General features: G+C 21.6%; 2 protein-coding genes and 1 non-coding gene across 3 annotated transcripts; 1 reads left to right on the top strand and 2 right to left on the bottom strand.

The window, feature by feature from the left end:
* Positions 1-1,618: 1,618 nt before the first annotated feature.
* On the top strand, positions 1,619-1,710 carry INS49_002110. Its single transcript has one exon. It is a non-coding gene; the product is annotated as a tRNA-Asp (tRNA).
* A 1,045-nt stretch (positions 1,711-2,755) lies between these two features.
* Positions 2,756-3,798, bottom strand: INS49_002111 (uncharacterized protein; the record flags this gene model as incomplete). Its single annotated transcript, XM_043162925.1, has 2 exons — positions 2,756-3,368; positions 3,464-3,798. The coding sequence occupies 2 exons, from the start codon at positions 3,796-3,798 to the stop codon at positions 2,756-2,758; spliced, it is 948 nt and encodes a 315-aa protein (XP_043031431.1).
* A 1,878-nt stretch (positions 3,799-5,676) lies between these two features.
* Positions 5,677-6,683, bottom strand: INS49_002112 (uncharacterized protein; the record flags this gene model as incomplete). The annotated part of the gene is made up of 4 exons (XM_043162926.1): positions 5,677-5,715; positions 5,903-5,956; positions 6,020-6,300; positions 6,383-6,683. 4 exons carry the CDS (start codon positions 6,681-6,683, stop codon positions 5,677-5,679), a joined length of 675 nt encoding a protein of 224 aa, XP_043031432.1.
* Between the last annotated feature and the right edge of the window lie 18,495 nt (positions 6,684-25,178).

The raw sequence follows: 25,178 nt of genomic DNA on the forward strand, positions 1-25,178 counted from the left end.
AAGATTTTTATTTATTAAAATAGCTTTTTTATATTAATTATAAAAATTATTAATTAATTAATAAAAAGTATATAAATAATAATATACTTATTTATTATAATAAATAAGTAAATACATATACTTTAAAATATTATTATAATATTAATTAAATATTTTAAGATTAAAACAATTTAAATATAATTTAAATAAATATTTATAATTAAGGGATTTTAAGCTTTTATTTAAAAAAAATATAAAAAAGGCTAATTAATAAAATAAATAATAATGTTAAAAAGTTAATTTATAATAAATTAATTAAATAATAATATAATAATTATAATAAAATTAAATATAATATATAAACTTATAAAAAAAATATAAAAGCTTTTAATTAATTATATTTTAAATAAAATTAATTATTTTATTTAATATTAATTAATATTAAATTTAATTAATTTCTTTATATTAAATAAATATTAAAGTTAATTAAAGTTAATAAATATTATAAAAATATATTATTAATTAATAAATTTTATTTATTAATATTATTAATATAATTAATTAAGTTTTTTTATATTAATTTTATATTATTAATAATTTATATAAAAAATTAATAATTAAGTTTAAAAATTAATAAAAAAATAAAAATTATTAATATTAAATATATATAAAAAATATAATTTAAAATATAACTTAAATATTTTATATATTTTATTTAACTTTAATATAATTATTTAAGCTAATAATTCCCAGGGTTTTAAATTAATTATTTAAATATTATTTTAATAAGCTTGCCTTATTTATAACTTTAAAAGCCGCAAGCCTTATAATTAAAATAAACATTATATAAGCATAGGCGTGAGTAAGGAATGTAAGATGCAAAACACCTGGGCAGCGGGGTGAAATAGGGGGTGTTGGGTGGTATACTTAACAGGCTTTAATTTTGTTAGTTTAACATGAAGTGGGTGTGGGTGGAGAAGTAGAGAACATTAACTTGCACTTAAATTCTGTGAAAAAAGAAATCCTATTACTTTCTCTCCATAAATATCCAAAGAAAAGAGGGTATTTTAAAGGGTTAGGTAGGCAGGCAATTTAATCCAGCCTAATAGCGAGGGGGAGTGGATGCTCATGCCGAACTAACAAAATTATAGCCTGTCGAGTGTAGACAGGCTGGCAGGCGGTGTCCAGCCCCCCCCCCCAGTCCAATTTCGGATTGCAAGGCGATGCAAGGCAATGCAAGGCAAGGCTTGGGCAAAAATATTGGGGAATAGCGGCAGGGCGCTGAAATAAACCAGCTTAAGCAAACATTTTAATTATCATGCAAGGCAGCCTTATGGGCCGCCGCCAAGGGCTACGAGGTTGCAAGCCACATCATACACGCCTAAATAGGCGCACAGGATTGAGCACTAGCCAAAATAAAACAATAAGGTTAGAGGCCATTTAGGGCATCTAGTGCCAGTGTGCTGAGGGCGTTCCTCGGAGGAGTGCCACGAGGCTGCAGGACTTGCGTGTGTTAGCAGAGAGTCGGCGGGATAACGGAGGGGAGCGGGCGGCGGACGACAGAAACGGAGGGATACTAACGGCGGTTGAGTTATAAGTACGTTCTCGGACTAACGCCTCATCGAAAACGTGCCACAATTCTTTCGTAGTATAGTGGTTAGTATGCAAGCTTGTCATCGCCACCAGGAAGCAGCAACGCTTGAGACCCGGGTTCAATTCCCGGCGAGAGAGAAGAAATTGCATCAACCAATTTTTTTTTTGGAAACTGCTTTAAAAGCGTCCCCAAAATAGGCGAAACGTGCTCGGAACCTTTCCGGGATGCCCGTGTGAATTTGCTGTCGGAAATCCCTATGGATCTAGATTTTTCTTTTCTTTTTTCAATAATATAGAGATTTACACTTTGTAAGAGCAGAGCGTATACTGGTACAGCACCAGCAGTAAACCACATGAGAATACACATACTTAACACCCACTGTAAGGGCGTGGGCGCTAGACTTATGCTAGGCTAGCAGGCAGGGGGTAAATATATGAGTGTTAGGAATATAGGCATTAGGTGCATGAGTGTTAGGTGTAAGGGTGGTGGGTGTGTGAATTAGGCCTGGGTGATGTGTTCTGGTTAGCTATAGTTTATGGCGTGAGTTGATACACCGGTGTACCCTCCGTTTTCGCAGGTGCGAATCTCCGTATTTTTATTTTTTTTTTATTTTTTTTTAGCTAACTAGCTAGGGTTTCTTTTATACGGAAAGCTCGCGCAGTAAGGTGACAGCTAAGCTATTTGCGTGTCATGTGTCCCTGTAGACACAGGTTCCCAAGATCAATGTCTCATGACCAAATGAGGCACGCGGCCTAGCACCGCGGTGCACTTCACTGATTGCCATTAGCAGTCCCTCGGAGAGGCGCTTGGCTGACTGTCCGACACGAGATCTACCACCTTTCTTGTTTACAGCACTCACGATCCGCACCATTGACTTGCTCCTGCAGCTCCGCTTTTCCACTTGCGTGCCCGTCCGATTCCCCGTCCAGCTTCGTGTTGTCCAGCTTCATGTTGTCCAGCCTGCAGAAGCATGACGACTCGATCAGGATATCAGCTGAGGCAGAAGCGACGGTGAGCTGCTTCTTGGTAATATTCGCCTCCGCCGTCCGGCCAAGCCGCACGAGGCATTCGTGGTAGCTATGTAGGGCCCAGACATTGTTGGGGTTGCTCCAGGGACAGGGCCGCGTAAGGGTGCCGGGTGGGAAGCATCCAGCCCCAAGGCTCCGCGTACCCCAGGCCGTCCTAGCGCGCCATAGCGAGCCTTGGGCTGTCGAACGCGACCTTGTAGTTGCCGCGTCGGCACTCGACCTCCCCGTCCAGCATGGCCGAGGCCACCGCGAGGATGGCCGATGCCTTGTTGGGGAACACGAGCCTGCTGTCCGGCACCCGCTTGACTGCTGCCCGGAACAGTACCAGCTGCTTGTCAGCCTCCTGGATGTCGCCAGTGGCGGCGTAGGCGATGCCTCTTCCGTAGTAGACGGTGGCAACCGTCACGCAGTACAGCTCTTTGTTCTCGGGGACGAGCAGCTTCTTCAGCTCGTCCCACCTTCCGAAGCGGATCAGAATGTGCACCCGGACGGACTTGAAAAACTCAGGCCAAGACGCCATGGGAGGCGACTGCATAAGGAGCATGCTTTCGCTGACGGTGGCCTCCATCCGATCAGCCGAGTCGAGAGCCGCCCTTGAGTTACCGGCCAGCATCGCGCCGTAGATCAGAGAGTGGTAGTCGTGCATGCGGTACAACAAGTAAAAGTTCTCTCCCCCTTCTCGTGCATAGTACTTGTCGTCCGCGATTGTAGCCCTCAGGTTGGTGTGGAGGGCCCGTCGATAGTCTCCGACCAGGACGTCGATGTGGCTGGGCATGTGGTGAAGTCTGAGAGGGGCTCTCTGCTGGGGAAGCGGTGCTGGAGCGCGCCGATGAGGGCCTTTTCGGCTGGTGAAGCACCGGACGCCAGCTGGGTCGCCTTCTGAGAGTACTCGTAGCACTTGGCGACCGATCGTCTAAGGTCCTTTGGGTCGAAGGCCATCCAGACCTTGTTGTAGTTGGGGCCTAAGGCGTAGGCGACGCCCCAATGGCCAATGGCGCAATTGGGATCGTGCTTGATGACCTGCTCAAAGCACGCGGCTGCCTCTCTGTGGTTGAAGGCGTAGGCCCAGACGAGCCCTCGGTTGAACCAGTCCTGAGCATCGCTCGACGTGGTGCTGATGGTTCGTCCATGGTCACCCAGATCGCAATATGGGTTGCTAGCGGGGACCTTGGCGGCTGATTCCAAGCTGACTGCCATGTTGGTAGGGTGCGAGGGTGCTCCTTCACAATCAGAATCAGGATGGGTTACAAAAAGAACATAGAGGTGGGTGGCCACACTCCCAGACTGTAGACCATACGGAGTGGGTTAGTTTTTATATGTATTAGCAATAGCTTCCACTGGTTGTCGCATATATTCAATGTATTATAACATAGCCCTTCTACCTGGGATTGTTTTGACTCAACGCTCTCTAAAGTTAGAGCCCGAATGCGCATCCGTGCTCCACGCTGGAACTGGCCGAGGGCCTCCACGATGGTGTCTCCACATTTGGCATATTGGTCCGCAGGTCAATACGGGCGCAAGCACTTTACACTCTGGAGGGAATATCCAATATCTTGTTATGATTTCGGTATGGGAATTCATTGGCCCTGAGGAATACTCGCTTTTACCAATGTTTCCGTCGGGGCAAAGTAGCTAGACTGCTGTCGCACGCTTAGGTCCTTCACCACAATCGGCCTATAGTAATATTCCCCCTTGCCCACGGGACTGACATGTAAAGTATGAAGGCCGCTCGCCATTTGGGGCGCAATGCCCTCGCTGGGTGTTGAGCGAGGGGCAACGTCGGCAACCAACACAATGCTATTGCTCTCCTTTTCACCAGTGGACCCGGGACTCAAATAAGCCAGGTCCTCTATATACGGTCATGCGCTTGTCCAACAGTCTTACGAATCTATCGTAGCATCACAGAGGCCCGGTGAACCTAGCCTGAAGGTTCCGCCCCTGAAAACACGAGCACCCACGAAAGATATCGAGCCAGGCCGAGAGTTCCACAACTTTGACTTCTCCGGACGAGGAGGCCCAACGAAGTCCATGCCCATCCTGAGCCGCCGCAGACGGGAGCTACGGGTGGGTTATCATGACATCTGTTGCCGTCATCAACGGCCATTCGTGGGGTATCCGCGCTGCATACTCTATTTTTTTACTTATTTCTTTTATTTTTTAGCCCACTACTTAAGATCCGGCACACACCCCGGGGCCACATGTCTCATGTACGCTATGATCGGCCGCATCAACATCACCCTCTTGATGACCTTCGTGGCCGGCCGTCTTCTCGCTCGTCATCTGGACAAACGCCAAGGCTTTTGGAGTGCTGATCCTATTCGCCCTCATCGTTGGTCTCACCGCAGGTGTATTCTGGGTCAGCGCCGCGCACGTCACTGTGGAGATCATGGGCATGCAGAATCTCTCATCCGGCTTGAGTATCCTCTGGCTGGTAATAGCCGCCCCTTGCACATTCAGCGCGCCTATCGCATTGCAGATCTACGCCGGCACTGGCAGCTACCTTGGCGCACAACTTTTTGCTGGCTTCATGTTCGTCGCTTCGGCTCTGTGCATGTTCGTTCTTCGCGGTGGAAGGTGGCCCGAGGGAGGAACGATGGTGGGAGTATCATGTTCTCTGGAGGGTCTGGCGACGGGAAGACGCATCCCCGACAAAGTATATCATGGGCGTGCCGCTGTTTCAAATTAGAGGTGGTCTAATGGGGTACGACATCTTTAGGGCTGAATCATGTCCTTCAAACTAAGTACTTTCTCTCAAGCATTCAACAACAGATACACAATTACCTGCTACCGCTCACAGCAGGAGATGACATGATGAAAGTCAGCTGAATTCAACCAAAACCCTCATTGCGCATTATAGAATATATATATGCCGTTTCTCAATCAACCAGGGATTTCCTGTGCCGAAAAATAACCAATAGCCCTAGTGTCTTTACTAATCCCCTTGCGCGTTTGGCCGCCACAAACAGCCATTGGTTCAACTAAATGTGAGGTCACCTGCACAAGAACTTCGTGTATCTGGGCATTCATTGCTAGCCAGGTTCAATTGTTCAGAATCAAAACAACCATAACCCATGTCTAGCCAGACGCCAAAGTCAGGACAGCCAGCATCCTCAGCTCCCCACCATTCATCAGAGGAACTTCTCTGATCGACCGCCCCTTGGGCTTCGTTTAAATCCGACCTGTTCGTAATTACTTGAACCTGGCAAGCCAGGAAGCGAGCAAGATCGAGGTACAGGTGACCCACTGATTTTGTTGGAAGCAATTTCACAACACGTTCTAGGCGATCCGGGATCGCGAGCACTTTTCCGGCGGCTTCGGACACTTCTGCTGCTGTCAACCCGCCTCGTTGGATAGCCTGGTGCCAAGCGTCAGCCGTCGAATTGTCCTCCTGTTACCAACAATAGCACTCAAGACCTACGCGCAAGATCTCCGTGGCTGCATGGCAGATCATGATGTACTGGTTATTGTGAAGACCCAGCAACAGCTCAGACATGGTTCGGTCTGTCAGCACGAGGTCGAGGGTCCGAGTCGCGACCTCGAGGGTCTTAGGCGAAATCGTCAAGGTCACAGCGGATGTGTTGGGCTCGTTGACAGTGGTGATATCTCTTGGAGCCTGGGCGTGAAGGACCAAGAGGCTGTGGTCCATGTAGAAAGCCAGAATGGGGAGGTGTTCCGCGATTGTGGCGGGTCTATCGATCCCTATCTCCCTTGCCAGCTGTACAGCCTGCCAGAATCACCAGTCTTAATATCCTGGTACTTCCTACACGGGTATGGCATGTACTCACGTATACCAAATACAACCAGTAAGGATCGTCGGACTGCCGGGGCGAGATAGGAGCCCAGAACTGCATGTTGATGATGGCCTGGATGACCTCTAACGGTTTGACGGATGCTGCGACGCACCAACTTATGTTGCCAGTGGCCAATGATAACAGCACCGGGTGCAGGGCTCGGTCACGAGGGTTCAGCGAAACAGCACACCCGAGGGCACAAACGACGGAGGATAGGGTGAAGGACACCGAGTAAACATATTCTGGCGTGTGCAGTGTCTCGTCCAAGAGGCCAACGAATGCGTTGCGCATCTTGAGGAAGCTGAAGGGCGATGTCTTGGTCTATGGCGTCGCTGCGTTCAGTTTGCGGCAGTAGCACACGCAGCCCTCGGTCCCACTTGGGCGTCACAGCGACATTGTGTTACACGCGATTGGCTGCTCTCGCGTCCTCTGCCCTTTTGCGTGCAAACACCCGTCACCGTCTCAGAATCTCTCAGTAGTCCTGTGGCCAAAACGAAACAGGACCTTTTCACCCAATGGCCTGCGGTAATTACCAGTATCTACTAGTCTACTGGATCCCCAGCGTCAGCTCGTGGCCTAGCCCACACGCTCCTGTCATGGTTTGACCATACTGTAAAGATAGTACAACCCGAAGGGGGCAGACGTCTGGAACTCATAGTGATGGTTGGATTTTGCTACGATAGTCTGTACAGAACTGTGCAAAAGCGCTTTTCACACACGACAGGGATGATGATGCCACCACTCCAGCTGTTGGGATGCTAGCAGTAACTAACATTACCTAGGGACCGGCGTGGACAAGGCCTCCTGAAATTATAGCATTGTTCTGAGAACAGATGAATGCATTGTCTCTCCATACGGCCGGGGCGCCGCCTTGTTCATATCAAGGCTGATCTCTTTTGAAAGACTCCGGCCCGCGGAAGTGAGCTTGTGTTGAAGGCTCATGACGTAACTGAAATACCAAGCGTCGCTGCAACTGTCAAGAGGAGGCCGTTACTTGACGAGAACATCCAATCCTCGTAGAACACTCCTGGATCAATACGGGAGCGGTCTCAGGCCTGAACGAATAGGGCTCCTAGGCAGTATAGGATTTCCAACAGGCGGTGGAAATCATTGCCAAATAGGGAATGAGATGTTTTAGCTTGCGTTCAGTATCTTCTCGGAATTTCTTTGTGCTGTTATGGGTTGAAATTGCTCTTGTATAATCGTTGTTCGAAGCCGACCAGTTGGTACTGGACTTTGAATGGTTTCCAGCCTTGTAACACGATATCCGGGTCCTGCCACAATATTCATTATTGCCGTTTCTTTGCAACCATGTCTATTAGAAGCATCTCGGTTAATTACTGTAATAACGCCATCTTCCAGGCGTGATACTGTTGTTATGTTAAATGAGACCTTCGTTGCTAACAGCGCCCCTGATGCACGATTTTCAGTCCCAACATTGCTATGTGAACGAGCTTGATGCAACGAAAGGAATTCGGGTGAGACTCCACGAGTCTACAACAAATTGTCACCTAAAGGCCCGCTGCGAAGGATCTTGAGCACTCCTGACGAGACCATAGCTCGCAATATGAGAAGCATGTTGCACGCACATCCCTAACCCTGGTTTGCAACCACTTTTTAAAGTGCTTAAATAGCTAGATTTCTTTTATTTCCTCCCTTTATATTACTCTTAAGAAATAAACGCTTTTATAATTATACTTTTAAACCCTTATAATACTTATAACTTTTTATAATTATAAGCTTAATTTATATAAAATTATCTTTTTTTTATAAGTTATAAATAAATTATATAAAGTATATTTTAATTATATTTATTTTATATTATTTATTTCCTATTAATTTTAAATATATATTTATATAATAATTATAAATGCTTTTTTTAAATTTTATTAATTAAGTAATTTATTTAAATATTTATTTTTTTCTTATTTAATTTATTATTATATAATTTTATTATTAAATTAAGGGGTTTTAAGAATTTATAAATATTAATGTATAAAATATAGCCCTTATTAAATAATTAAATATAATTTTAAAATTAAAGTTTTAATTTATATAATATAAAAAAAAAGAAAATATTTAAAAAGCTTTATATAATAAATATTAATAAGTATTATATATATAAAGAATAAAGGTAATAATAATTAATTATTATATAAATAATTAATTTAATTATAATATAAAAAGTAAGTTATAATAAAGTTATAACCTTTTCTTATTTAATTATAAGCTAGCTAAAGTAATTTATATATAAAACATATAATTACCAGCTAATAACTAGCTAGCATTAGCTAATAATTATTATTAATAAAATTAATTTAAACTTTATATCTTTAAATTTATGCATTACTTATAATATATTTATTATATAAACACGTTATACATAATGCTTATATATATTATTTTTATATTAATAGTTTTTTTTATATATATATATATGCTTTAAAATTATGCTTTTCTTTATAAATTATTTGCTTTAAGCTATTTAAATTATTTATTAAGTTAATAAAAATAAGTTATTAAATTATTAAGGCAATACTTTAAAGTATTTATAATTATTTAAAGAAAGTACTTAAATTACTTAATTTAAATAATTTAATTATTAATACTTTAAAACTTTAAAGTATTTAAATATTATGCTTTAATTAATTAATTATTACTTTAATAGCTTCTTTTTTATAATTAATGCCAAACGCCATTCTTATAACTAATAATAAACGTTACTTTTATATAATAAAAAGCATTACTTTTATTTAATAGCAAGTTACTTTTGCTTAATAACAAGTATTACTATTATTAAAATTATTATTATTAAGGTAAATCTTATAATAATTAATTATAAAGTAAAAAAGAAAGGAAAAATATTATTATATTACACTTATAAATTAATAATTAATTCTTAAATTATTTATTTATAAATAATAACATTTAAATATTATTATTGCTTAGTAAATTAACCTTTATTAGCTTTAAAGTAATTTAAATTTAAGATTTTATTAAAAAGCATTAATAAGGAAAATAAAGAATATATTATAAAAAGAAAAGTTATGCTTATTAATTAAATAAGTTAACTTTTATTAAAAGGTAAATATTTTAAAGGTTTAATTAAGTTATTTATATAATTAAATTAATAATAAATCTTAATTAATGTTTTTAATAATTTTAAGCTAATTAAGTTAATAAAAGAGTTGCATTAATTGCTTATTTATTAATATTTTAAAGTATTAAATTAAGCATATTAATTAAATATATAAATTGCTTAAAAGAAACGTTATTTATTAATATTTTAAAGTGCTTAAAGTGTTTATTTCATTAGGTGCTTAAGGGTTTTTAAAGGGTTATAAGCTTTAAGGGTGTTATATAAATGCCTTAAGGGGTATTAATTGCAAATAAGGGCTTTTTAAGGGTGCTAAGCAAGGGCTTCTTAAGGGTGCCAAGTAAGGGGTTCTTAAAGTTGCCACTTAAGGGCTTCTTATAAGTCTTTTAAAGTTACGCAAAGGTCTTATATAATTACGTTTGCTTATAAAGGTTATAAAGGCTTAAGGGTATATTAATTATAAGCATAAGGGCATTAATAATTAAAAGTATTATAAGGGGGCTTTTAAGGGTTTTTTATTATTATATAAGGGTTTTATATAATTATATTTAGCTAAAAAAGTTATAATTAATTAAGGATATATTAAAAAAAGTTTTTAATTAAAGCTTATTATAATTATTATTATTATTAATAATTTATATAATAAAATACATTATTTAATTAATAAATTTAAGGTATTATTAAAAATATATTAATTAATAAATTAAATTTTTATAATAAAAAAATTAAAGTATTATTAATTTCTTTCCATTAATTTTAATTTTAATATAATTATTAACACTTAATTAAGCAAGTCTTTATTATTAATAATTACTTATCTTTATAATGCTAATATTAATTATTTAATATAAATATTAAAACTTAAAACGGTTTTTATTATTAATAATTATTGCTTAATTAATTATAATAAAGGTTTATTATTTTATTTAATTATTTATTATAATTATTATAATTAATAATTAATTAATTTAATTATAATATAAAAAGTAAATTATAAAAAAGTTATAATCTTTTTTTATTTAATTATAAGCTAGTTAAAATAGTTTATATATAAAGTTTATAATTATTAATTAATAATTAATTAATATTAATTAATAGCTATTATTAATAAAATTAATTTAAATCATATACCTTTAAATTAATATATTACTTATAATATACTTATTATATAAGCATATTATATATAATGCTTATATATATTATTTTTATAATAAATATTAAAAATATTTAAATAAAGATAAGCTTTTAAAAGATAAAATAATATTCATTTTATTTTATTTTTTATTTTTTAATAAATTAAAAAAGAAATATAATTAACATTTTTAATAATAAATTATTTTAACTTTTAATAAAGCAATTAAATTTAATAAAAAATAAAAGATTTAAAAATAAATATAAAAAATAATATTTAGCTAAACTTTTTTCTTATATTTAATTAAAATAATAAATATAAGATAGTTTTTTATTTAATAAATAATTTAAAATATTAAAAATAACCTTATACCCTTTAAATTAAGTATAATAAATATCTTTTAAACTTAATATTAATAATATTTAAAAAAAGCAAAGAAATTAAATATTAAATTATAATATTAATATTAAAATTTTATAAATTTATATTTATAAGCTTATATTTATAAGTTATTTAAATTTAAAAGATTTATTAATTTAAATAACTTCTTATAAATAATTATAATATATATTATCTTTAATTAAGTAATTTTTAAATATTAAAAATTTATTAAATAAAATATATTAAGAAAATTAATTTATTTCTTAAAAACTTTATTTAAAGAATTAATAATATTTTTATATTATAATAAGCTTATATTAATATTTAAAAATATTATAATACTTATTATATTAAGATTAAAAGTAATTTTTAAAATAAAAAATAATTAATTAAGAAAGTAATTAAGAAATAAAAATATTTAAATATCTTTATTAAAAAACTAATTAATAAAAAAATATATACAACCTTTTATTAATTATTATTATCTTTATTTTATATTTTTAAGAAAATAATATTTAAAATTAAAAATACTTTTAAGGAAATTTAAATATAATAAAATTAATATATAATTATAAAAAAAGTATTATAAAAACTTAATTTAAAAGTTTATTTAAAAAGATTTTTATTTAAAGATTAAATATAAAGCTTATTAAAAATATTAAAAACTTTTTAAGAGCATTTTTAAAAGCTATTAAGGGATAAATTTTAATTTCATTTTTTTATTTTATTTTTCTTAATAAGGAACTTTATATTATTTTAAATCTTATTTTACTTATTTTAAAATTAAATAAATAATAATATTTTTATTATATCTTTCTTAATTTATTATTAATTTATTATTAATTTATTATTAATTTATTATAATTATTAATTATAATTAATTCTTTATAAATATATATAATTATAAAACTTATATTATATTCTTTATTTATAAGTATGATTTTATATAATTATAATATTATTTACCTTATTAATTTTATTAATTATTTAATTTTAATTATTTTTAAAAAAGCTATTAAAATAAATATTATTAATATAAAAACTTTATTTTTAAAGGTTTTAAATTATAAAATAAGGTATTTTAAAAATATATTATATAAAATAAATAAAAAAAGAATTAAGAATTTAATTTTAAGAAATATAATTATTATAAATAAATTTTATTTAAATATAATATTAAAAGTACTTTTATAAAAATTAAGTATTTAATATTATAAAATGAATTTAATATTATACTTTAAATATTTTAAATAAAATATTTATTTAAATTTATTTAATAATATAATTTAATTTTTTTAAAATATATATTATTATAACTTCCTTATTTTTATTTTTTATTATAAATATTTATAAATATTATAAATATATATAAGCTTATAATTCTTTTAATAAACTTAATAAAACCTTTTAAATTCTTTTAAAATATAATTAAAAATTAAAAAAACTTATTAAACTTTTAATATTTTTAATTTAAATATTTAAAAGTTAATATTTTTAAATTATTAATTTAATATACTAAAAATTTAAAAATTAAGGAAATTAAATAAATTAATTATAAGAATTACTTTAAAGTTATTATTAAAAAAATAATTTAATATAATTTATAAAAAAAAAATAAAAGCTTAAAACCTTTTTTTTAAATCTTATAAAATGTTTTTTATTATTTATAAGCATTAAATAAGTTTTTTTAAGATTTATTTATATCTTTTTCTTTATATAAAAACTTAAAAATAAATATTTAATATTTTTAATTATATAAAAATTAAATAAAATAATAATATAATTTAAATATTTATAAAATTAAATAAAGTATTAAAGTTATAATAATTAATTAATTTATAAATATTAAATATATTAAATAAATAAAATAAAAGAATATTAATTTAAAATTTACTTTTTCTTAAACCTTAAAAAAATAATATTAAAAATAAAGCTAATAAAATAATAATTAAATATATTTTAATTATATTATTAAAGGTAAATTTATTATTTAATTTATAATTAAAAGCTATATAAGTTATAACTTAATTATATAATATTTTATTTATTTTATAAAAAAAAGTATATTTTAAATACTTTTTTATATAAATAATTTTCTTATTTTATAATTTATTTATTACTTTATTAAAATAATATTTATATTTATAAATATAAAATATATATATTAAAAACAAGCTACTTAAATAAATAAGGGATAAGTTTTGCTAAACCCTCTTAAGGGTAACTTAAGAAGGAGCTTTAATGTAATAAAAAGGGAAAATAAGAATAAAAGAGAGCTAAAAAAAGAAAAAAGATAAATATTTTAAAAATTCTTAAAAATAAAAAAAGCTTAATTAAAGCATTAAATATATAAGAAAAGAAAAAAGTTAATTTCTTTAAAAATATTTAAAATAAGTATAAAAGCTAGCTTTTTATAGCTAGCTAAAATTTAATATAATATTATTTCTTATATATTTCTTTATACTTATTAATATACCCCTTTTTAAATACTTTATAATAAGTATTATAAAAATCGCTAAAATAAAACCTTATTACTTTTAATTAAGCCTTTAAGTTTTAAAATTTACTTTATTATAATTTTAATTATTATTATTATTTTTAATTCCTTGCTTACTTATTTTATTATAGCTTTTGCTTCTTTATAAAAGCTTTAAATATTTTTAAAACTTACTTAATAATATATTTATTAATTATATTCTTTTAATTATTAAAGTTTAATTTAATAATTAATATTAATATAATTATTAAAGATTTAAATATCTTTATAATATAAAAAGTAAATCTATTTTTTCTTTTAATTATTATATTAAGCATAATATATTAACTTTATTAATTTTCATTCTTACTTTTTATAAAGCTTTTACTTTTAAGTTTTATACTTTATATTTAATTATTTAATTAGCTTACTTATAAGCTTTTTAAATTATTTTTAAGCAAACTTAATTATTATTTTAATTATTTAAGGTTAATTAATATACTTTAAGTTTTATTTATATTTATTATTAAAAAAAGTAAGTAAAAAAGATTCTTATATATATTAAAGTAAGCATTTTTTGCTAACTTTAAAATATTTTATAATATAATACTTAAGCTAAAAGCTTATTTAATTAAAGTTTTACTTAATTAATTTTAAATTATATAAAAATTTATACCTTATTATATATTAAATATTTAAAATTAAATTATTAAATTAATTTATATTAAAAGTATTATTTCCCTTATACCTTTTTTATAATTAATAGCAATTTTAATATATTATAATTTAAATAATTATTATTAAATAATTTCTTTTTATAATAAAAGCTTATTTTTTACTTTAATTACTTTTATGCTATTACTTTTAATAAAGAGAATTAATATAAACATTTAAATAACTTTATTAATTTTATTAAGCTTTAATTAAATAGCAAATATTTAAATAATAATGCTAATAATAGCTTTAAGTATTTTAAGGTATATAATTTTAATTAAAGCAGCCTTAGCTTAATTTTATATTTCTTAATTATTCTTTCCTTAATTTTCCTTAAAATAATTTTTAATAAACTTAATAATATGCTATTTATAAAATATTTTATTAATTTATCTTAATCTTAATATAAATTCCTTATTAAAATCTTATATTTTGTTTTTAAAAATAACTATTAAATATTTATAAATAAATACTTTAGCATTCTTATTTATTTTATTATTCTTATCTTTTAATATAAAATTATTTTATAATAAATAATAGTTTTTTATTTTATTAAAAATTATTATTATTTAATAATTAAGTATATAAATATATATAATAATAAATTTATAATCCTTTATTAATTTATATTATTAATATTTTATAAATAAAGTATAATTATAATATAAAGATTTTTTAAATAAGAATATAATATCTTAAAAGTTAAAAAGCTATTAAATTATAAGGGTTATAATATATTAAGTTTTTAATTCTTTGCATTTATAAAGCATTTCTTTTATATTAAAAAGATTAAAAGCAAGGAAGGCTTAATATTATTTCATTAAGTTTATTAATTTAGCTAGTTTTCTTAGCTTAAAGTAAAGATTAATACTTAAAAAATATTTTTATATTATTTTTATAAGCTTATTATTAAATATTATTTATTTTATATTAAAGAATAATAAATAATTAAAAGTTTAAATTTATTAAATATTATTTAAATAAACTTTATTTATAATAATTTTTATTTTAAAAGGATTTTTAAAAAAGTTAATACTTACTTTTTAAATAAAGTTTTATTAATTTTATATATTTATAATATTTAAAAATTGCAATACTTTGCTAAGTAAGTTTTTAAAGTTATTAAAATAAGAAAGTTTTATAATTATTAATATAAGATTATTTTTTCTTAAAATACTTTATAATATAAAGATAATTAAAATTACTTTTTTACTATATCTTTTTAATTAAAAAATATTTTAACTTTTAATTATAAAAAAAGAAGATAAAGAAAATAAATAATAAAATAAAGAGTAAATAATAAAAGTTAAGTAATAAAAAAGGGAAGCATAGTAATAAAAAGAACCTTATATTTTTAAAGATTATTATATAAGTAATTAAAATAAAAAGGGTTGGAAATAAAAAAGAAATATAATTAATATTTAATTATAACTTAAAGTAGCTTTTATAAATAATTATTACTTATTTTTAAATAAGAATTAAGTAAGAAAAAAGATTAATATATTAAAAGTAAACTTTTATTAAGATAATTAAGTAATAGCTAACCTTTAATATTTAATTAATAATTATATAAAAATAAAAAGAAGAAAAAGAAAGAAAAAGGTAGGAAAAGGGCTTAATTATAAATAAATAAGTATGGTAATATATATAAGCTTAAAATAATAAAAGTTAATAACTTACTACCCTTAAGTTAAATAATTATATTAATTAAAAAAAAGAAATAATAAAAAGGCTTATAAATTATTATTAAAAGCTATTAATTTATTATTTTATTAATAATTAAAGTAAAAAGGATATATAATTTTTTATTTTTCTTAAATAATAATTAATTATAAAATACTTCCTTTTTAATTTATAAGTTTATTAAATATAAGCTAAAATAAGTTACTTAGTTAAAATTCCTTTATAATAAAAAGATAAATAACTTCTTTATAAGTAAGAAATTAAAGGTAAGTAACTCCTTTTAAGTAATAAATTAACCATAATTAAAAGAAAAATAATCCATTACTCCTTTTAATAATAAGGTAGCTTATTATTAATATTACCTACCTCCTTTTATTATAATAACTTTATATATATAAATTTCCTTTCCTTCTTTAAATTCCTTCTTTTTCCTTTTTCTTCTTAATATTTTCTTAATTTTAATTAGCCTTTAAATTAAGCTAAAATTAAAGCAAAATATTATAATCCTTTTATTTTTAAATATCTTTTTATAATAATATCTTTATTAATAAACTCTTTTTAATTAAAATTAAAAAGTTTAATATAAAAAAAATTCCTCTTTCCCTTTTTAAGCTATTTATTATAACTTATAAATTAAGCAAGTCTTAATTAAAAGCATTTATATCTTCTTTAAATTAAAAGATATTTTTAATAAAAATTAATTTATTAAAATTATCCTTTATAATGCTTTTATAAAAAGTATTTATATATATAAAATTATTAATATTAAATAAAATTAATACCTTACTTAGCAACTTATTAATTTTATCTTTTTAAGGAACTATTTAATAAGTTTCTTAATAAGCTATAAAAAAATAATTTTTAAATAATATTAAAAATTTAATTAAAAGCTATATAAATATTATTATTATTAAGAAAAATAATAAAGCTTTTTATAAAAAATATATAATAATAATATATAATTATTTTAATTATTATTATTAAATAGCTTTACTTATAGCTTTTTATAGCTATTAAAATACTTTTCCTTATAAGTAGTATTTAAAATATATAAATTATAACTTTTCCTTAATTATAAATAAAAACGTTTTTATTATAATTCTCTTCTTTAATTATTATTCTTTATATAGTTTTTATAATAATGCTTATGCTAATTATATTTATTATATTAAGGGATTTAATTATACCTTTAATAAATATAATAATATAAAAAAGATATAAAAAGTAATAATAATTAAGTAAATAAAGTTTAAAAATATATTTAGCTTTATAATTATTATTAATAAAATAATATAGCTTAAAGAAATAATTAACTTTAATATTATTTAAAATAAACAAATTAGCATTATTTAAAATTAATAATTATAACCTTATAATATAAAATTCTTATTATATTAATTATAAAAATAAACTTTTAATAAGGTATAAATAATAATTAAAATAAAAGGAAAAAAAAAAAAAAGAATAAATTAAATTATTAAAAAAAAGTTTTTAATTTTAATAAAAAAAAATAATAAATAAGTATATAATAAATTTTATAATATATTTTTTAAAAATATAATATTTTATATTTAAATTTAAGGCTAAATTTAATTAAATAAAAATAAATATATATAAAAGAAATTTTATATTATAATAAATATATATATATATATATATATATATATAAAGATAACCCCTTTTTTTTAAATAAATACTTAAATTAAGATTTAAAAATATTGCTAAGCTAATTATATTAAGAATATTAAGAGTTATTTAATTAAAGTAAAAGAATATTAATAAATTATAAAGGTTTATTTCCTAAGTTCCTTTACTTTATATATAAATATATTATAATTTAATATTTTAAATATTAAAGTTTAAAGAATTTAATAAATTTAAGCTTATAAATAATTAATATACTTAAGTAATAATAAAAAAATATATTTAATTAATTTTAATAATAATTAAAATTAAGATTATTTAAGATAAGGTTAAATAAATTAAATTTTATTAAAATATTTAAAAAGAAGTTATTATTTTTTATAATAACCATAGGGTTAATTTTTTAAAGCAAATAAGGTTTAAGTTCTTATATTTTAAAATAATTAATAAATTTTTTTAATTATTTTAATAAAAATATACTTAAAAAGTAAATATTATTAAGTATTTAAAGTTTATAAATATTATTATAATAAATTTTATAAATAATAAAAGAATTAAATTAATAATAAGTTAATTTCTTAAATAAGGAATAATTTACTTTTCTTTATTTATTAATAAATAAAATTAAGTTTTTTTTTTTAAGGAAATAAATTAAGGGAAATTATAATATATATCTTATTATATAGCTTTCTTTTTATAATTAAAGATTAATTTAATTACCACCTTTATATTTTATAAAAAATTAAAAAGTAATTAAAACTAAGAATTAAAAGCATTTTAAGTAAATATATTTAAAGTTTAAGCTTAAATATATTATATAAAAATAATAATATTAATTAAAATAATTAATTTAAAGCTATAAAAAAAATAAAAAAAACTCTTTTTATAAAATCTTTTAAGTAAAGTTTAATTAATAAAAAAAGCATAAAGTAAAATTTATACTTAACCTTTAATTTCTTTATTAAGTATCTTTTTAATAATAATTATAATAATAAAGTATTTATATTTAATAATATTATTAATATAAGAGTTATATATTAAAATTATAATTTTCTTAACTTTAATTATTAAAAAATATTAAGTAAATTAACTTATATTTTCTTATTTTTTATTTATTATTATCTTTATAAAAAGCTTTTATTTAAAAAGGAATTTTTAAATAAAAAACTTTTTAATGCTTTTTAAATTAATTACCTTAAAAGGCATAACTTTAATTTATTTTTTTAAGTTATATTATTTTTTAATTAACTTATTATATCCTTAATTAAAAAATAAATATTAAATATTAATATAAATTTTAATAAATAATTAATTTAATATAATTAAAATAACTTTATTATTATAAATTTAAATATCTTACTTATTATAATAAAAATAATTAATAATAATCTTTTTAATATTAATATATATTCCTTTTTAATAATATATAACTTAAATTTAAAAATAAATAATATTCCTTTTATAATACTTAAAAAGAATATAATAATTCTTAATAATTTCTTATCTTTAATTAAGGTTATTTATAACTTATTATTATAATAAATCCTTTTTAAGTTATTTTTAAAAAATTCCTTTATAAATAAAGAAATAATAAACCTTTTTATAAAAAAATAATTATTATTATAATATTAAGTTTTTAAAATAAGTTTTATAATAAAAATATTAAGTAATTTTAAGTAATTCTTTTAATTAAAAATAATTATTAAGTAATAATAATTCTTAATTAAATAATTAAGGCTAAAATAATTAATTAAAAAAAGCATTATATTAATTTTTAATATTTTTTTTAAATTTATAATTTACTTTATATAATAGCTTTAATAACTTTTAAAAAAATATATTTATAATAATATTCTTAAAGCCTTTAATATAATAAATAATAAAGTTATAAGTTTTAATTATTATTAACTACCTTATAATATAAGCATTTAATATATTTAAAGTAAATTCTTTAAATTATTAAATTAAGATATTTAAATTTATTTTTAAAATAAAGTAAATATTATAAATATAAAAATATAAATATTTAATTATATATAAAATAACTTTATATTTTTACTTTATTATATTATATAGCTTTTTAATTTTTATTTAAGCATTATTTTTATATTAAATTAAGTATTATATTTTATTTTTAATTTATATAAAATATATATTTTATTTCTTAAAACTTATATTTATTATAAAAATAATTTTATTATTAAAATAATTAATATTAATTAAGTATAGCTTTAAAGTAATTATAATTTTAAAAATATTTATAACCTTTTAATAATTTAAAATTTATTAATAAAATATACCTTTCTTTAAAAGATTAAATAATAGCTTAGTAATAATTTTATAAAAAGGTATTTATGCTTTATAAAAGTTTAATAAGCTTAAAAAGGATTTAAGCTTAATTATATTTTTATAAATATTTTACTTATTAATTTTAATAATCTTTTTATTTAATAAAAATTAATTAAGTATTTTATAAGTATAATTAATAATATTAGCTTATTACTTATATTATTTTAATTTAATAGCATTAATTTCTTTTTAATTAACTTAAAATTATAAAAAACATTATTAAAATTCTTAATATACTTAGCTATATATTTTTAAATTCTTAATAAAGTAAATATTTTTTTTATTTTTATAACTTATTTTTAAACTCTTAATTATAATATTATTAAAAAAGAATTTATATATTATAAAAATTAAATTATAAAAGATTTAAATTATATATTATATAAATTAAATAATAAAATTTATAACTTTTATAAATAAATTATATTATTAAAATAATTTATTTAAAGTAAAAAAAGTTATAATATTTTAACTTTTTTTATTTAATTTAATTTAATTATATTTTAAAAAAAAGTTAAGGAAAAATAATATTTCATATATTATAAACTTCTTAGCAAACTTATTTATTAATAGTAAAATAAAAGCATTTTTAATTATAATTTTATTAATTTTTAAAATATTATTAATAAATTAATAATTAAAGTCTTTTATTTTTATAAAAAACTATTAATTTCTATAAATAATATAAAATTTCTTAATAACTTTATTAACTTATTAATCCCTAAGTATTTTAATAACTATTTCCCTTAAAGTTTTTAAAAGCTAAATTATTTTTACTTAATATACTTTATAAGAAATTATTTAAATAAATTATAATAACATTATATTAATATTAATTTAAATAATATAAAACTAATTTTATATTAAAGATTTCTCTTAATTAAAAAGTAAATAAATAAATATTTCTTTTTCTTATTTTAAAAAGGAATTATAATTTTTTTATAAAAAAGTATTTAATTAATTAAGTATTAATCTTAATCCCTTATTAATTAAAGAAAACTTAAGCTAAATTTAAAAATTATATTTATTTTTATAATTTTTATTTATAATTAATTTTATTTTCTTTTTATAAGTAAGTTTTTAATTAATTATATTTTTAAGAATAATATTATTAAAAAAATAATTATTTATAAAATAAACTTTAATACTTATTTATTTATAAAAAGTTTTAATTAAAGGTTAAATAATTTTATTAATTAATTTAATAATAATTAAAGTAAAAAGAATTTTATTAACTTATTTTTTAATATATATAGCTTTTTTTTATAAATAAGCATTATAAATATAAGTTAATATTTATTAACCTTTTTTTTAACTTAATAAATCTTTTAAACTTTAGCTTAAAAGTTTTTTATAAATATAAAAATTAAATTTTTTATATTTTTATTTAAGAAAATACTTAAAACCTTTTTATTTTTTTAATAATTATATTAAAATATATTAATATAATTAATATATTAATTAATATTAAGCTTTAATTAAGATTTAAAAAAAGTAAAAAAATACTTTTAAAAGCTAATAAGTATTTTTAAGAAACTTAAGCTTTCTTAAATAAAGTTACTTTAAAAAGCTTTTAATTTTTTTATTTTAAATTATATATTATTTTAATATTATTAAAAATAAAATAAGCATAAAAGTATTTTTTAAATTATTTAAATATTAAATTTATATTTAAAAATAAGAATATTTTTAAAAAGATATAATATAAAATATTAAGGGCTTTATTATTAATAATAAAAAATATTACTTTAATTTTATTTAAATTAATATAAATTTATTTTTTTATAATTTTAATTAAAAATAAAGAACTTTTATTATATATTATTAAGTTTATATTATTAAGTAAAATATATAAAAGTTTATTATATTTATAATATAATAAAAGTAAAAAATTTATTTTAACTTTAATATTTAAAAAAATAAGTTATAAAAAGTAATTATTTATTTTTATATAAATTATTAAATAAGCTAATTTAAAATATTCTTAATTAATTATATTTATAATAAATATAATAATAAAGTTAATTTAATATTAAATAATTTATAATAAATTAATTAAAGTATTAACCTTAATATTATTTTTTAAAAATATAATTATATTAACTTTAAAAAATAAGTTTTTAATATAATTTTTAAAATATATTAACTTAAAAGATATCTTTAATAAAGTATATATTTTAAATTATATTATTAATAAATATTTAATTAAAGTTAAATTAATATTATTAAGCATTAAAATATTTATAATATTTATTTTAATAATTATAATTAAAATTACTTAAGCTATTTTTTCTTTAAATAATAAGAGTTATTAAATATATTTCTTTAATTTTAAGTTTATTATATTTATTAAGCTTACTTTTATTATAAAGAACTTAGCATTTTCTTTTTAAATTTAATTTTAATTAATAAATAAGTTTTTCTTTTCTTTTATTTTTTTATTCTTTAATTATAATTTATTATTAATAATTTAAAATTAATTATTTTTTAATTTTTTAAAATTTTTAAATTAAGCTTAATTAGCTTTTATAATTTTTATAATTTTATTTTAATTTTTAATATTTTTAATTATATACTTTTTTTTAATTATAATAATATTTATTTAAAAAAGCTTATTATTATTTATAATTATAAATTTTTTTTAATATAAATTATATAATTTATAAGATTTATAAATATTAAAATTAAGCTAACTTTCTTTTAATTATTAAGTTTTTAAATTATTTTTAAAGCTTTTAATAAAATCTTTTCTTTAAATAAAGGATTTATTTTAATAAGCTTATAATATTTAATTATATAAAATAAATTAAATCTTTCTTTTTTAAATAAAAACTTTAATTAATTATAAATATATCTTTTTAAATTATAATTACTTTAATTATAATATAATTAAATATAAGTAAAATTTAAATATTTTAAAAAGTTAGCTTAAATATCTTTAAATAAACTAAGGAATATTAATAATTCCTTTAGCTTTAAAGCTATTAATAAGCTATTTAAAGAAAGCTATTTAAGCTTATTATATTAATATATATTATGATTTTAAGAAGTATAATTATAGTAAACTTTAAGTAACTTATTCTTTTTAAAAAAAAGCATTAAAATTATAGCTTATACCTTATTATTATTAAAATTACTATAATTAAAACTTATTAAAGGCTATTAAATAAAATTTATAACCCTTAATTTAATTATCTTAAAATTACTTTATTATTTATTATAAAAAAAAGCTTTAATATTTTATTAAAATACTTTAAATTTATTTTTAAACTTAATTAAATTAAGCTTTAATTTTATATATTTTTTAATAAATTTATTTATATTTTATAAATTCTAATTATATTTTTTAATAATATTAATATAATTAAACTTAAATAAAAATTATTAAGCTTATAAGTTTTTATTTTAAAAATAATTTAAAGAATTAAAATTAATTTAACCTTTTTAAAGGAAATTTAACCTTTTTATATTAAGTAAATTTTAATTAAAATTATTTTATATAAATAAATATTTATCTTATTTAAAATATTTAAGCTTTTAATTAATAACTTTTAATAAAGTATGCTTAAAGTTTAATTAAAGAATTTTTTTTATTAATTTATAAATAATCCTTTTTTTTATTAATTATTTTTTTAAATATAATAAAAGCGCTTTATAAAAAAGCTAAATTATAAGGAAAAAGATATTATTTATATTATTAAGTTCTTAATTATATTTTATAATCTTTCCTTTTTATATTTTTAAGTTATTATAAAAATTATTATAAATAATATCTTTAATAATTATAATTAAATTTATATAATAAGTTTAATTATTAAACTTATAAAAAATAAAAAGCTTTTTTTTTAATTTTTTTAAATAAATTATTTAATAATAATGCTTTTAATTATTTTTATTAAGTTTAAAATAATATAATATTACTTAAATAATTTTAAAATTTAATTATTTAAGTAAGAAAATTAATAAATAATAATTTTAAAATTATTTAAAACCTTAATAATATTAATTTTATTAAACTTTAAAGTATTTAAATTATAAATTATAAATAAAGCTATTTATAATAAAATTATTATATTAATAAAAAATAAAACTTTTAAAATATTAATTTAAATTCTTAATTTATTATTAATAATAAATTATAAGGTTTAATTAAAGTAAAGTTAATACTTTAATTAATAATAAATAAAATTAAGTTTCCCTTTTTTCTTAATAAATTTCTTAAAATTTCTTTCTTAACTTTAAGTAAAAAAAAAATAATTTTTAAAATTTAAAAATACTTTTAAAATAAAAATAGATTTAAAAAAGCTTTAAGCTTAAAAATATAATATATATATTATAATAATTCTTATTAAAATAATAATAAAATAAAGAAATTTAAAAATAATAATATCTTTAATTAAAGCAATTATTTTTAAGATATTTATTTTTAATATTATTATAAAATATTTAAATTAAAGCTTAAAAAATAAAGGTATTAATAAATATAATAAATAAAATAAATTTAATAAAAGAATATTTTATTAAAAATAAATTTTATAAAATTATAATAAAAAAAGCTTTTTAAATTTATATTTAATACCTTATTTATTAATATTATATTAAATTCTTAATAATTTAAATTTAAATTTAATTAAAGCTTAAATAAAGTTATATTTTAAATTTAAGCCTTTTATATAATTTAATTAATATAAAATATATAATATAATGCTATTTATTAAACTTATAAATAAATAAAATAAGTACTTTAATTTTATATTATAGCTTTCTTTACTTTAAACTTAAAATTATAATAATAATAATAAATATTAATTAAGAATTTAAAGCATTTTTAATTAATATTAAATAATATTTATAAAATTTAAATTTATTATTTTAATTTTAAGTTTATATTATTATTATATTTAAGCATAATCTTTAATAAAAAACTTAAAATAAGTTTAAAGCTTAATAATATATAAATATAAAATTAAAATAATATTTTATTTAAATATTAAAAGCATAAAAAGTATTTTAAAATTAAAAAGCAATTTTAAGATATTTATAATATTATTATAAGTTTAATTATATTTAATTTTTCTTTATAATAAGTTAAAAATAAATATAAGCTTTAATTAAAGCTTTAAGTTAATATATAAAATAATTTAATAATATTTAATATAAAAATAAAGAAAAATAAAATTAATAAATAATTAATGTATAGCTAATTTCTTATCCTTCTTATTATTAATTAAAAATATATAAAATTAAAATTATGCTTAAGTTAAATTATTAATAAAAATAAGCTACTTAAAAAAATAAGGAATAAATTTT

The sequence above is a fragment of the Diaporthe citri genome (genome assembly GCF_014595645.1).
Source record: "Diaporthe citri strain NFHF-8-4 chromosome Unknown scaffold_1, whole genome shotgun sequence".
NCBI classification, from domain to species: Eukaryota; Fungi; Ascomycota; class Sordariomycetes; order Diaporthales; family Diaporthaceae; genus Diaporthe; species Diaporthe citri.